This window comes from Numenius arquata, chromosome 11 (assembly GCF_964106895.1).
Source record: "Numenius arquata chromosome 11, bNumArq3.hap1.1, whole genome shotgun sequence".
NCBI classification, from domain to species: domain Eukaryota; kingdom Metazoa; phylum Chordata; class Aves; order Charadriiformes; family Scolopacidae; genus Numenius; species Numenius arquata.
Window position 1 is genome coordinate 15,829,750 of NC_133586.1, and position 16,676 is coordinate 15,846,425.

Consider the following 16,676-nt stretch of genomic DNA (forward strand, 5'->3'; position numbering starts at 1 on the left):
TTATCTCTAATATCAATCATTGTTTCAAGCAGACCCTTCCCAAAATATTAGAGATTCTTAGAGGTCACTGAAAATATAAGAATGCTTTCTTCTCTTGTCTGGCAGCTTTCAGGAAAAAAATGAAATCGTGAGAGAGTTAGGTGGGAATATTTATTGGGTGCTGTAAAACACACAGACATATCAGATTGATTTAGCTTATTATTACTACTGAGTTATTGCAGAAATATACAACAATCTAAAAGCCTGACTTCCTGCCTGGGAGCGAAGGAGTGAATGAAAGCAAGCTCCTTTATTTTCCCACATTTCAGAGCACACTCTCAAATCCCTGGGCATGCGTGTGTGTACACACACACACATGCTCTTGGCTGGCCAAATGCACAGAATTAGTTGCACATCGAATCCAGAGCTTACACACATCCAGTGTAAGAGGCACTCTGGGATATCCAAGTTAGAGTAATCTGTCATCAGGAGGCAGATCTTTTGGTTTATTTTTGTATAGTTTGTTTTTCCAGTTATTTACAAGTAGGAATCCCCAGAAGTACTGTAGACCACTAGAGAGCTCTGGTTAATAGAGATTTCATTTTAGCTACTTCACCAAGTACAAATAATCTGTATTTATTTAGTATGACTTCCATCTACACAAATCACATGCCTTAGTAGAGGAGAGCAGTAGCAAAGCTTTTCTTGCACAAAAAAAACTAGGCATGGCGTAGAAGAAACAGGCACACAGTCACACCATAGGCAGATCCAAAGCTCAGATGTAACACAGCTCTGGTGAGCCGCCAGCAGGACGTCAGCTCTTACCATGGTACCATTAGACTGTACTTTTTTTTAAAACAGCAGCACACAGACTAACATCCCAGACCTAGGATTCTCCTCTCTCATGCCTATTTAAGTAGTTGTTGACTATGTTGTTAATTACAGTGTCATGTGCTATAATCTGTAATATATTATGAAGTTGGCTATTACGTTGCTGAAAAAGTTTGGAAGCCTGACTGTGCTGTGGCCTAGTCACAGAATACCTGTGAACTCCCCTTGCCTCCAAAAGTAAGGTCTTACTCATTTACAATTATGAAATTACAAGAAAACTCTACATCCGTACCAATATGGACTCTTCCCTAATTTAGTTTTAGGATTTATATACAGAAAGGAAATGCATTCCCACTGTAAAGATAATACTAAGAAAATTAAAAATGGGAACATAAAAAATGAGATATGAGATCTCTGGTCATTGCCAGAATAAACTTACAGCAGTCTCAAGGACGTATAGATTGAGAAGTCTTCTTCCTTGCCTTCAGTTACAAGGCTACAGTTATAAGTTCAAGGGAATGATACAACAGAAATATGTTCTCATGCATTTACAGCTCAGATACAGGTGGGACATAGGAAAGACCTGAGCTTTGTTAGGTAGCTGGAAGCTTTGGATCAGTTCCAGGCCATGGGAGAAATGAGAATGATTGTAGCTGGGATTCTGAACCGCCTGATGCTCTGCTGGCTTTACGCATGTGTGAGAGACTTAAGTGATACAGCAGTAGTTGACAACTAAACTTTGGATGTCTCAACTTCACTGGAATTCACAGCCTTGAGGCACGTGTTTAAGCTCTCTAGTAAAAGGCATGCCCAGGAACTGGGACCTAAGCACAAGAGCACAAGCTCCATAGTGTCATGAGGGAGGTGCTACACAAACTGAGCAATAGGAAACACTGAAGAGACACTGAGCATTCACTGGAGTGAGGATGGAAGTATCTCACAAGGTGACAGATTCACTCTCTGTCCAGGTCAGTGAGTGTTCGGGTGCTGCTTACAGAGCAGGCAGGGACCACCAGGAAAGCCTCATTTCGGAAGAGATCAGAGGGAGAGTCTCATCCTGCCCTACACCCTCATCCCAAGGAAATGCTCTAAACATTGAGATAATCAGTTCACAGGGGGAAAACCCCCTCTACCCTTCTTTGTGCTTGCAGGTCCAGTAAATTCTGCTTTTATCATGTTCTCAACATGGTGTGGTTTCCCCAGCCAGTGCAACAGGATTTGTTTTGGTTAAAGGCTCCCATTAGAAGCTCTTCTGACCCGCTGCAGCTGGAAAGCGGGTGTCTGTCTACCACCCTATATAGAGCAACATTTTTCACACAATAGACATACTCAGCACTGTGGCCTCCTCCTACAAACTGCTCCTCAACCTGTTGGGAGTAGGTGTCACAGGTGGCAACTTTCCCCATCATTATCAGGGAGCATAGTGATAGGACGAGGGGTAATGGCTTTAAAATGGAAGAAGGTAAATTGAGATTAGGTATTAGGAAGAATTTCTTCACTGTGAGGGTGGTGAGACACTGGAACTGGTTGCCCAGAGAAGCTGTGGAACCCTGGAGGTGTTCAAGGCCAGGCTGGATGGGGTTTTGGGCAACCTGGTCTCGTGGAAGATGTCCGGGCCCATGGCAGGGGGGTTGGAACTAGATCTTTAAGGTCCTTTCCAACCCAAACCATTCTATTAGAGACAACTGCTGACTTTGGAGACCTCAATGTTTCTAATGATTTGTCCTAAACCTCTGGAAATAACCAGAGTCTTTCTTAAGCCCATGCTTAATGTTATAATAAGTTTAAGAAAAGTTTTGGATAGTGAAGTTTTGTCTGTAGTGAGAAAACAGACAGAGCTTTGAGTACAAATACCAGGCTAGATTCTGACAAGCACAACAGAGCATGAAATGGCAACGAGAAAGGGAGAAACAGCTCTACAAAGTAGTATTTCGCATCAGCGTTTGAAGCTAGCCATAGAACATGGGTTTACTGAGGTTCCTTTTACACCTTTGCTGCGGCGGGGTCTGGCTGGCGATGGCCGCAGCGCTGTCACGGCGCTTGCCTCGCTGCGGCGCGGCGGGGCCGGGCGGGCAGAGCCGCCGGCGCGGTAACGCTGACACCTCGTGGCCGCCCGCCCCACCGGCGGCACCGGGGACAAGTCGCCCGGACTACACTAAACGGCATTTTTGGAAGGGTCAGGAGACGCAACTCTTGGCTGCACAGGGATTTGGATGGGAAAGTGGCCTCTGAAATATTCTGCATTCTTGCCGGAGCGTAGGACAGTGGCCAGGCACCGTCCACGCTGCCGAATGCCTGAATTACCCTGCATTTCTTACAGCAAACGGTTATCTCACCATCCCGCAGCTGTCGGCTAGGCGAGAAATGTATTTGCAGCTCTAAAATGGGCTAAAGTCCCCAGTCCATGTAGCTTATACGCTGTTGTTTCCTGCAGATTTTTGCAGTTAACCGAAGTGCTTCTTGCCAGGCTTCTGCCCCTTCCTCCTGCCCTTCACACCCGCTCCCTCCAGCAAAACCACCTGATGATGACGAAAGCATAGCTGGATGTTTTCCTGCTAACTTGGCAGCAAAGACTAAAGCTAGGGTATAAGGGAACTAAGGTTACTTCAGCGAAGCTATCTGTGCTTGTCACAAAGAGTTCTTGCTCCTGTGTCAGTGAAGGAGGACTGAGTGTCATGGAAACTCATAACTCAGCTGTGTCCTGATCTTATTTCAGCTTTGGTATTGCCCTCTATAAAGACTCTACACCCATCAACTTAGCAGAGGGTGTCTAAAGCGCAGCTGAAAGCAGCTGGTGCAAATACAGGCCATGGTTTGGACAAGGTCATGCAGGACCCAAAAAGTCACATGCGAGTTCACGGAACAAGCCGAGAGAGAAACCTGCCAAGAAACACCTTCATTGCATGCCCACGTACACACTCAGGCACTCAGACGGAGGAATACATGCAAGTACTTGATATAGATTTTGTTGTTGCTGATTAATTCAGTAAAACCTTAAGTCCGTGTTTCTTTGAGAAGTTCAGGGGCTCAACAGACTTTCATGATTCAACAACAAACAGATCTATAAACTCAGTAGTACAATATCAGTAGTTATTTTATATCCTCAGGGCAAAATCTAAATAATTCCAAAGGGAAAACATACACAGCCAAGGCATTTCTGAACAAGGAATAATATTATCATCAATAGGGCACCAGGTTCTAGCCCTGTTCTATTCTTGCGTTGTGACTTAACCACAAGTTCACTTCTGCATAAATTTATACAACTGAGTACTGAATAATTATCCTTACAGTTTAAAATTCCCCTGGCAGCTTCCTGTAAAGTTCTTCTCACAGATAAATTTGTCCCTTTGTATTTCTGGGAAAAAAAAAAGTTACTTCTCCATTTTCAATATGCGTGAAATTGAGGTGGCTGGGTTTTCACTGCAGACTCACTTATTCAATTAATACAGCATGTTATCGAATCAAAACACCTTCATGCACCAGCGGTACAGTTAAGAAAGTCTGTGCTCTGAAACCAGTACTCAATAATTCACTGCCTGAATGTGGACCTCCAGGAAAGGGAAAGCAATTCTACATCTTGCATAAAGAGTTTGTTATTTATTGTTTTATACCTTTTAATGATGGACTTGTTTCTTTAAAAATGTTCATAAATTTACACATTTAAAATTAAATCCTAGTAACTGTGCAAAGTGAATGTAAACATCTCAGAGGAACCAACATGCCAGACTTTCTTAGTGAACACAGCAATTCTAAGAAAGATTTTTAGGTGTATAAAACCCCTAACCACTTGTTTACCTCTTACTGAAAGACCCCATATTTTAAACACAAAGACACTACATAATGAAATCTGAATCTTGACCACTCTAGTTAAGTATAATCCACTGTACAGTTTGTTGTTTGGGTTGGTTTTGGTTTTTTTTTTTTTTTTTACAGTGTTTTATTATGTTCCTTAAGGCAAATATACTCAAAAATCAAGTATAACCTATTACACTTGTCAGGAGGAACACCGTATATACTGTTGCAGGCCTCAACCTGCAAACCTCCATGCAGATGAGATAACCCATTTTTGCACATACATTTGCATTAATCACTCCTGAAAACCTATTCATGAGCATCTGGCAACAGCATCAGTCAAGATTGCTGTGCAATAAATATGTCCCAGTTCATTTCATTGTAAGTCAATGAAGCCCATTTTCCACAAGGGAGAAATTACACCCTGCCCCCAAACCAGACACATAGTAGAGAAGCCTTATTTTCTAAGGTGTGAGTACAGCACCAGACCAACGTGCCTGGTGGTTGTTACTTTACTTTTCAGCCGCAACACAGGCAGGACAGACAGGGCTGTCAGCCATTTACAGAAACATGAGACAAAATAGAAAGATCTACAGCATAGTGAGTGTCACAGCACCATATTTCTTCACTGCCAAATACTTTTCACTAGAGTAACAAATAATGACAATTCTTGTTTACTTTTTTTTTTTTCTTACAGGGCTGGAAATAATTGGTGGTGGGTCCCTATAGTTGCACCTATGCTGGGAGGTGTGCTTGGAGCAATGACCTATATTGTTTTTATTGAAATTCATCATGCAGATACTCAGCCAGAAGAAAACGATGTGTATGACAAATATGAACTGACCAATACGGAGTAAGAAGGGAAGAATTTTCTCTCATTTTGTTGTTTAGTTTTTATGCAAATAATTGTTTGGACCATATTATAAAACCTGTATGCCTCAAGTAGAAATTCACATTTCAAAGTAGAAAATCTATACAGAAGACAAGGTCAATACCCATCTCTTTCCATGAAGGATCAGGCTGATCACATTCAAAACTGGGAACTTGGGGATAGGAAGGGTAAATTGCTGTTCTTTTCACATGGCTTTCGGATCAAGTCATCTCCTAGATTAAATTGTAGTGAGATGATGCACTGACCTGTTAATTCAACACATATGATCTCAATCATGTTGCCTAATTAACTGAAAAGAGATGAGATATTGTTATGAAATAGCATACATAGGTAGTTAATTGGTTCAGTGCTGAATTAATGTGTAAGAGCACCGCTCACATCTTAAAGCCATTATTTAAGAATGGTTCCTCTGAAAATTAAAAACAATACCTGAATTGCCTAAATGTCAATTGAAGTGGTTCTAAATAACTTAATAAATTTTTATTAACTCACTAATTGAACAGCAAGGAATCAACCTATCGGTGATGAGGTTTAGTAACTCAGAATATGATCACAAAAGGTAAAAACTGTGTGATAAGATCAACACCAAAAAGACAAAGCTGTTCTTCTGCACAGGTTCTTCATAGCAATAATGTTCAGTTATTTTTAAACTATTTACTTGACCTTTATGCTACTCAATATTAAAATTCTACCCTAGAATATCAATATGAACCTCTTCCACTGTGCTTTCTGGATAAAATTAATTCCCGTGGAGATGGGCCAGCAACAGAGGCTTATGCTGTGCAGGGGTCAGCACAAGGCCTATATCTGTATAAGCTTTAAAAAGGCCTGCTGCTGCTGATCTACATGGGGGGGTTTCAACAGCTTTGGTGGAGTAATTTTTATTTGGGAAGCAGTAATTAAAATTAGAAACTAGTCTCAGGCCTAGTCCTAGTTCTGAATTCCCCAAGGAAGGCCAGCTCCTCATCAGAGTTCTGAAGCATGGGTTCTCTCTTGCTAAAGAGAAGTGGTTGGATATACACCACTCCCTAAATATCCAGCCTTGAAAAATGAAGTTATTTCTGCTTAGTCATTGTGAATTGAATCTAGCCAATTAAATCAAAGTTAATTTCTAACACATATACATATATATATATGGGTGGTGGTGATCATGAATAAACAGACATCCTGTTCAGTGATGCTTCTGAGCTATTTTCATGGCAAAACTTCAGGGTACCAAGTTCAATGCACTCATTTTAGGGCACTCTTCCCTTTGGATTCCTACAGTTCTGCTCCCTAACATTCCACAGTATTTTCTGATATCAGTTCTGAAGGGAGAAATCCTTCATGTTGCCATAGGAGTCTGTGCATTTTGGTGAGGCATCCACACAAGTGTTTTGGAACATACTGTGGTGAGAATCTGCCTCAGCATTTGGGCAAATCAGGCCTGTGTCACCGCATGTCTTTATCACGCTCCCTGGTATGCCATGCTGAATTCATGGCAGCAAAGGGGTAGAACTAGCAGGTCAAGCAAAGCTTTGCTTGCTGCACCTGTAAGTCAGATGAGGTGGTATACTTGAGGTAGTATAATTCCAATTTTAATTATGTTGTTGAAGAAAACATACAGAACTGTAATGAACGTGGGTTGCCCAGTGACCATATCAACCCTGTGCAAAAAAAGCTCACTTGATTCAGTTTTTCTCTGCTGTGGGTTAAAGCTATATCCATCCACATTTGACTGCACTGTATCATTATCTGTAGAGCCTCAATAACAAGAGGAATCAGTCCTCAACTCAAGCAGAGGCAAATACAGGAAAATGAGGAGTACAACATAGAAATTATTCCTAACTGCAGACCTTGTATCAGCAGCACAGACAAGTTAGTTCATCTTTCCTGTATATTGATAAATTGCACTACATAAAACAAGATAGTGTGTAAAACCGATTGCAGACTGAGCTTCCTTTTGCTCCCTCTTGCAATGAGCCCTGTCTCGCCCCTTGGTGATACCTGCCAGGAGCACTCATAGGTGGCCGCCAGCCATGTGTCTCAAGAGAGAGATTACATAGGTTGGAACAGCCAGAGGGCTGCCCTCAGGTCTAAAAGGCGCTTACTCTTCCATTGATGCCAACATCTAACATGAAATGCCTGTGCAGAAAATAAAAATAGACAGCCAATTAACCAGAAGTAACTGATTTTGTCCAAAATGGTAGAGGCAGATTATCACTTATTGTGCTAGAATTTTGCTAGCTTCATACGCCTCATGATATTGCTTCCTTTAATACACCATGGAAAACATGGGGAAAAGCAGAATGCAGGTCAGGAATGAGAAAGGGACAGTTTATTTATACAGCCTACTGAGTGACCAGCCTACACTCGTTGTGTGTCTGTGCATTGGCCAAGGTACATAAAGTTGTATGTTTTCTCAAAATCCTTCTGAGCAAAACAGGTTTTGCCTGTAAGTCAACACGATTTGTTTCTCCTATTTATGACATTCCTATGCACTGAATTTCTGTATAAGTGATATTTACTTGTCTGAAGTTATCAACATGCAAATCGTAAGAAGTGACACAGTAGTCATAGCACAGCAATATCTAAAATACGCTCTCAACAAGTTATTCTCAATGCTGTGTTTGCTTAAAGAACTTATTTTTAAACTTTAATTAGTCATTTAATAGGTTTGTAAGTTCTTTGAAGACACATGGTACTAGTACCACAATTCATACTGACTTCACAAACCCCAGAATTTCATTGAGGAACAAGGTATTATAGCTCTGTCTCAGATTTTACATAATTTACAAGAATGAATTTCTGCCTTAGGGACAAAATTCAGTTGAGTCTTAACTGCAGAGCCACGACCAGTATCTCTATAATATAATGGGAACAATAATAATCATCTCATGCCATAAGCTTCCACAGACATCATGATTGTTTTGGGCAAAACAAAAAATATTTTTACTTTGCATGAGCTATGCAATTTTCTAGTATTAACTGATATTCAGTGGTCACACTCATGTTGAATTTATATAATACAGTTGGAAAGTAAACATTTTTTCCAGCTGTAAGACATTCTGGTTAATGAATTAATAGTAATCAGGCTTGACCATTTCAATGTCGAAAAAACTTCATTTTCAGAGGATTGCTCAACTTTCCGTCTGGGTTTGTTCGTTTTGGGCAGTGTGTTTGTTCTTTAGAGCTAAACTTAGTACTGAAGTAATTTGGAGAGTGATCCTGCAAATAGTACTGGGTTAAAGGTTGGCTACTGCATGTTGTTTCATAGAAGCCAGTGGAATTATTCACAACAGGAGGCAATACAGGCAAGGATAAGTGCTCAGAGAATTGAGCTTGGAGCATAGTCGAAATTGTACTTTCTTGTAGTTTTGACTGTGGGTCTGGATGAATGTGTTATGGTTCAAAATAAAAGCAGTCAATCCCTAATAAATGCATTCCAGTACTATTTTTATTAAAAAACAAACCCAATCTCCCCCCGGCACCTAAGGACATATTAAGAAATAAATAGTTGCCTATTATGACCTACAATGTTTTATAGCCTTGTGCTGGAAGAACACATTGACTAACAAGCTGTATTCCCAGAGTACAGCTGCTGTGGCAGATTTTGTGGGTCAGAAGCAGCACCAAAGCAGCGAAATGCTCCCAGATGAGTAATGGCCACCGCTGGGCCAGGAGGCACCCATGCAACGAGAGGGCCAGGGCCCTAGCCTCTGGACCTTCTCCTATTCCTGCCTGCAGTGTGCCGAGGGACGTTTTGCTACAGTTTTCCCACCAGTCTAATAATAGTCAGAACCTAGGTGGGATATTTTGCTTAAGTCCCTCTTCAGAGATTGCTTTTAAGGCATGCATATATCCATCCGATTTGGCCTACAGTGCTTACAAAATGCCCCAAGAAAATTTATCTATCTTCTACTTTACAAGTTTGTAACAGGGACATTCTTTGCTCTTGTCATTTAAAAAACACATGAAAGCCTGTGCGGGGCAGGGAAGATTAGGAGCTTCAATTTTACTCAGGAAGCCACAAAAGGGAAAAAAGGAAAAAACCAAAACCGACAACCCAATTTGAAGTGGCAGCAGGCATTTTACCCTCCATCCATTCTAACGACCCTTACCTTCCCTTAAGTCTAATTTTCTGTTCTCCTTTCTTTCTCCTGCCAACACTATGTGCTGTGCTCTGTCTCTATACAGTACAATACATCTCCAGAGATTTAAATACAGCATGCTTTTCTCAGTTACTTATGAGCCTTAGAAAGTTCTCATGAGAGCAAATTCAAGTTTCACCTCACACGCTTGTTTTTTGGCAGTTGCTTGCATTTTTTCCCCACTGTTCCCACCAAACAACCTTGTGCTGGAAAATACAACAATTAACTGTAACTTCCAGTAACAGCTGCTCTTTTTCTGTTTAGTACAATTGTTATTGCATAACAGATTACTTCTTTCAAACATGTACAAATTTTAAAGCCTTCCTTTTTCAAATGACTATTAAAAATAGCCAAGATCATCCAGAAAAAAAAAAATCTACACGCATCAGTAGTTTGGATTTTTATCTTATTTTGCACTTACAACTTGTTAAAAAAACCCTCTTATTATTGTACAGTGAATGTTAGTGTCTTTCTGCTTATTTGCACACTCTAATGGCATAGTCTTAGAGGAGAAAATAGTAGGTAAATACTTTTAGCCATTGACGTTTCATTGTATATTTGAATCAAATATTAAAGAAATCCATATAGTATGAAGCTAGACATGGCGTACTTATGTCATTTTTCTCTCTTTGCTGACCACTGCTTCCTTTAAAGGGTGTTACTAAGATAGGGAACATGAATATTACAGCACCTTAAATCAGCTGTGATCAAGCTTTCTGGCCAGATGACCCACTTACCTCCTTTTCCACAACAGGAGAGGACAGCCATGGTCTCTCTACGACCTGCCTACAGACTGAGCAGTCTGCTTTACATTATTAGAAATCAAGCGTTCCTTTCATACTCCAAACATTGCTCCAACCATCCAGAAATTGAGAGCAAAGATTCTGCTATGTACTACATTGACAAATAAAGTAATAATAAAGAAGAGAGAAAACTTCAAAAGCTGGTAAAACAAAGCAAGCCCTTTTGGCCAGAGGTCAGCCAAAAGGCTGATTGATAAATGCTTGGTTACTTCAGAAAATAGCACACATTTTACTGTGGAACATGAAAATAAAGAGACAACAGTAAGAAATAACACTATCAGAAGATTTTCTTTTTGTTCACCTGTCAGAAAACACATCTGTTTTGGATACAAATTCAAACATTCGCAGTATCACCAAGAAAACCAGTTTAGGCACATTAATACTATTATTTCCTTGGCATTAGGCACAAAATAGTCTAATAAGTGAAAGATATTTTCCACACCCCCAGAAATGAAAGTACTTTGTTTCACTGCACAACTCTTCTCAGGAAACCTGGCCTGACTTCCAGTTATTAACAAGGCTATGACTGAAAAAGCTTCAAAGCAAACTTTACATTAAGACTTGAAAAGTCAGCATCTGAACAAAAGGAAATGAACAATCTCAACAGAATTGAACAGATGCAACACTTTCTGTAGCATGATTGAGGCATCAAATAATAAACATGAAGCCAAAGCAGCAGCACATGCTTGGCAAAAAAAAAAAAAAAGGTAAATTAGAGAACTGGGTGTTTTGTAAATGCCTTTTAAATAGACTAATAAAATAAATTATATCTGAGAATAAAAGGACTAAACTGCAGTGGTGGGTTTTTTCCATAGTAAAGGAGCAAAATTTGAGAATTTGAACATTTTCAGGTTATTGAAACAAAAAAATAAGGAAAAAAGAATGCACATCTCAGTGGGGAAAAAGGGAAAGCACAGTAGTAACTTTCTTGAATTAATTTCCAGCCCTATGAACCCTGCTGCAGCCCCTCACAAGAAGCAGTAAGGACCTTTTCATTTAAGCTGCGTGATACCAAGACCAGAATTGTTTTATCTTCATTTCCATCTCAGATGTTCAAAACATTGGCAGCTGATGGCAACGCACAGCAGAAAACTTCTGCTATGTAACCATTTTGCCATCTAAAGAAGAAAGCCTGTTTAGCTTCAATGCAGAGAGAATTCTCTCATACACGTGTAATCCCCAGTGGGTTCATGCTTTTCAGGCTATAGAAACAACACCTGTTTTTGAAGACGCTAGCACTGAAGAACAGCTATCAGAAACACAAATAGAGACATGAATCCAGCTGCCAGATTACCATGGAATCCCAGGGGAAAAAGCAAGTGCAAAGGCTGCTCCAGCAAGTCTTGGGGGAGGAAAGCAACAACAGATAAACTTTGACTCAGAAACACATGTTCTTCACACCTATGAATAGTCTTCACAGAAGAATGCTTCAAAGACACAGGCCATTTGCAAACCCAATGTATATGCAAACACCACTAGCACTTCAGAGGCTTCTGGTCCAAGCGAATGTGATAGCTGAACAAAATATGGGTATAAACACAAACATTTCTATCTTCTGTCACAAAAAGAAAATACTAAAAGCTACAGAATACTGGAAGCCACTAGTAGCCCCATTTGCTGTCACAAGCAGTTCTTTGAAATTAGAGAAATGCAAGAAACTGAACAGTACAGCTTTAAAACAAAGGATAAAAATCTACCCAAACTATTTACCCTGCCTGCAAGTGAATCTGTAGCCTTTTCTTCTTCCAGGTCTTTTATCTGGTTGTCTAGCACAACTGGCAGCAGGCCTCTGGTTCACTCTTGGGCTCCTGTCTTGACTGCGTACCACTGATCTTTCATATCCATTGAGCACCAGGCCTCATCCGAAAATATTCCATTTCCATGAAGCCGAAAAAAACAGTCATCTTTATAGTTTATATCAAAATGCATATGGTTCCATACAGCTTCAAGAAGTGTATACTGCTAGTAAACTGGTCATCCAACAATTCACCTGGCAATTATACTCTTTTTCCTTGCTTTTAATCAGAGGTGTTGCTTACAGTTATTACCCTACCAGGTTGCTATCTCACTAAAGGAGATCTACAGTACATGGAATTTGGATTTCCCCCAAGGGAAAATCCTAGAAGAAGAAACATAGCTCAGGCATTGGTGGATTTTATTTGTTATACAAGATCGACCCTGAGAAACTGGGTAGTTACCTACACTGTTACAGGATGTCGTTCATAAGTCAGTAAGAATCAGATTGTCTTCCAGATTCTGGGTAGAAAGTGTTTAAGGTTAACAGAGTTCTTATTTGTACATCTGGTTTCAGATAATTTCATTAGAAATTAGAAAGCCAGAAACAAACATACATCCCTAAAAAATACTAAGTAAACTTCAGAGCACAGCTATCCTGGGGAAAAAAAAAACCAAAACCACACAACAACAACAAAAAAACCTCAACCTAACAACCCCCCCCAAACTCTCTTCAGATGTAGAAAATTCACTCCATTCCCAAAGAGTAAGTGTATACAGTTTATAAAAATGGAATGTTGTAAAGGAATTCCTGTGATCTGAACCTTTTTGATGGCATTTTAACGTTATCATGACTGAGATGGCCATGCCCAAAAATACTTAGTTGGCTTTACTTCCAAACCTTTTTTTCCTTAATAGATTTGTAACATCATAGCCTCTGGCTTCTGTCATCATTTTTCCTGGTGTTCCTGAAAGTGTAGTGCTCTGTTCAAACGCTTCTGAACTTTTAAATATTTTTTTTCCTTTTTTTTTTTTAATAAACACAAATGTAGTCCTTTCTTGTGTGCTTTTATTTGGTCTGATAATAAACACATGTTCCTTCACAATCATCTCGCTCCTCAGCTTTGGTACACTCAGCAAAGCTCCCTGACTCCATGCAGGTGGTGCGTCTAACTATGGAAATGCAACATTACACACCAGCCTTCCAAAAAAACAGCAGCTGCTCAGTCAGTCCTAGAGAGCTTTATCCCACAAACCTTCCTCCTACAGTGGCTTTGGGAAGATTTTCACTGTCAGAACAGTACTTTATTCTGTAGGACAGCTTTATCAAAAGCAACGTCTAGCACAAAGGACGTAGTGGTACCTCAACTTCACTGGTGTGAGAGGAAGAGGATGGTGCACCTTCCTAGGAGGGGTGCAGCGCTGACTAAAGGCGTCCAGCTGTTCTGCAGTAAGGGTCATAGAAAAGCTTGGACAGAAAAAATATTTTCTATTGTAGCAAATGTAGCACTGAAGCATAAGGAGGTATTTCAGGCATGCGATTCCTCTGCTGGGCAACTTCGACCAAGGGATGATACAATAAGATGAGGTCTATATAAGTTGTTGAGCATTTACACAGCAAAGAGCAGTTCCTGGTGGAAGGCAGCGCTTCAAAGAAATCTTTTTCTCCCCTCCCCAAACATCAACACTGCAACACCACCTAGAAAACTTTCAGTCATTTATGTATCAAAAGCCACAGCACTTGTAAGTTTCAATAATCAGCACCATACTTAGCAGTAGAATTTTATTTTTAACAAAGCCTGGTTTTAAAAGTTTGTTTTGGACAGGATGCTGTTTATCACCATTACTTACTATATTACTTCTTGAAGACTGTGAAACTACAGAAACATATTATTTTGATGCAAAATATACATATTAAGTGTGATGTGTATGGCAAGATCACATTAATAAAAAAAATTTTATTTATCTGTCTCAGTCTTGAAATACATGGACTACGTCTGTACTTTATTAAGCTGTTTGCTTATATGAATGTCTTAATTAGAAGACTTTTCAAATGCTAACAGCTTGTTAAATATTAATTTGTAAGAGCAAGGTCTATTGGTCCTACCCTTTTTATAGAGGTGGCTTCTATAATCATCAGCAGTGTAAGTATGAAATGGAGTCAGTAAATATAACACAAATAGGAGGTGTCACACTTGTGTCACTCAGGTCCTGTGCCCAGATGGGGGGACAATGATTAGACTTTAAGGTCTGAGTGCAGATATGTTTTTGTTACAGGTTTGCCTGATGCTAAACACAATTATGAGGCCCCATAGTATTGGGGATGGTAATAGGATATACAGCTTCTCTCTGCTGCTCCACAATAATCCTTGACCCCAAGTGTGGCCCTTTATTGTAGGGAAGATAGATTAACCTACATCATTTGTGCAGTCCTTGACCCCTCTGCCGAGACTGCTAATAACAGTTTCCAACGACTGCCAAGAGTGATGGCTGTTTTTTATGATTGGACAGACTTCCAGTAAACTGAGATTACCATCAACCATGCAGAGTTTCAGAGGCAGATTCTGGTTCCTTGTTAACACAGAGTAGCATTTAGCATAAGCTTACTAAGAGAAGAAATTTATTCTTTATATTCAACAGTATAAAAACAAAACTTACTTATATCCGCAGAAATAAAGCCCTTGCAATAATTGCAATATTTGACAACTATGGTATACTTGGAAAGACAATTGGAGCAGCCTACTACGTTCATATCTCATTACCAGGCTCAAAGTGCCCTTAATTGTATTGTTTGTATGAGACTGAACTACTTTATGCTGTTTTTGGACAGTATGACTAGTATCTCTGGGGACTATCACGAAAAGGTCATGTGTATCTCACAAGACTATCCAAAATCCCTAGATTTTAATAAACACATTAATCCATGCTAAGTAGCTCACATTCCAGCTACTGTTCTATTTTTGGGCTATTTGTTGTACTTGCATATATTAAAAAAAAAAAAACCTCACCAGTTTGGAAGTACTTTAAAGACAGAAAAGAATGGTTACCTTTGTTCGCAAGAGACCACTGTGGGAATGGGCTACTTCCATTACACCACTAGCTACCAGCTAATGGAGTGCAGGGAAGGAGCCAGAATGTGGTAAAGCGACCCATAGAGTAACATGAGCTAGATGCTCCAGAGTGAGCTGGAGAGCTCATCGTTAAGCTGATTGGTTGTTTTGCCCTCCTGGGAAGCTTAATAAAATCTTTAAAGCAATGCAAGTGCTCATTATTGAAATAGCACATCGGAATATCTCATGTCAGCAACATTCTGATCTAATGGTTTACTCCTTAGTCAATATCTGAGATTTTCCTAAGGGATAACTACATTTTCCTATTGCAGTTTTGAAGGGCCAAAAAATTAGAGACAGAATTACCCATGAAAAAGAGAACAGCCTCTTAAAATTACTTTCTATCTCCTGAACACCGCAAAAGTAAGCTCTCTACAAAAGGGCGGAGAAAGCTACCAGCCACAGCTATGGCAAGGGCAGCTATACAATCTGTAATAGTTGCAGACAAATTGCAAAGACGTGCTGAATTTAGCATCCAAGTTACAGAAGCCTACACACAAGTCTTCCCCAAGATTTGTACTAGGAAAAAAAGCATTTTCTTATGAACCCTGGGTGATGTTCTTCTGTGCATCCACACTCAGAACAGACTATATATAAAATAGTAATAAAACTTTGCAGGTAGAAAGCAGGCTGCTGGCATGAATGAAGTATATGGAAGCATGAATGTTTAAATGCCAGCTAGGCAAAAATTTTGCGATCTACTAAGTGTGCATTAGAACTGGGTCTTCATCCAAAATTACATATTTTTATTTATTAGAAAGCTCCAAAATAAACCAAAATATTTTCTTGCTCAATTTTTCAAAAAGAGAATATTTTATCTATAATAAATTCTAATTTTCCTCTTTTCGGCCTCTGAAAATAACAGAATTAAAGGCAAACATCATATGATATATTAAACTTTTTCCCTATTAATTTTATTCCCCCGCCTTTGCAAATGCTATACCTTCTCAGTATTGAAGAAGTTTTAAAACACTAGAGAAAACATGAACACTAAATCATTGACATATTTTAGATTTTTTGTCCTCAATGCACTGAAATTTTCTAGTTTCCAGGTGGCTTATATATACATTTTTCAATAAGCAAATTCAGGAGCCCGGGAACCAAAAATCTAGTCCAAACAAAAGACATTGGATTAAACAATAACACACAGCCAGAAAATATCCTGCAGAGACCAAACAGAAGGAAAAAATATGGAAACCAGACAATAAAAAGAGATCATTTTGCTGTAGGTTCTCTACCCTTGTCATATTAGGAGCACTACGAAAGTGAAGTGTTATAAACAAATTGATTACACTACAAGAAAAGAGAGGCTAATTGCATAGACTAATACTGAAAGCTATATATAATGTATAAGTCTTAGTACCTTGCCCAGTGTTGCTAAAAAATGGCATTTGATCTTGTGGAA

The 16,676-nt window shown here is 39.5% G+C and overlaps 1 protein-coding gene across 1 annotated transcript in view; it reads left to right on the forward strand.

The window, feature by feature from the left end:
- The window catches only part of AQP9 (aquaporin 9), a 31,840-nt gene extending 21,620 nt beyond the window's left edge, over positions 1-10,220 (forward strand). Inside the window, exon 6 of the mRNA XM_074155933.1 lies at positions 5,300-10,220. Coding sequence (XP_074012034.1) covers positions 5,300-5,459 — 160 coding nt within the window. The 3' untranslated portion in view covers positions 5,460-10,220. The remainder of the gene's footprint in view (positions 1-5,299) is intronic.
- Positions 10,221-16,676: the final 6,456 nt, after the last annotated feature.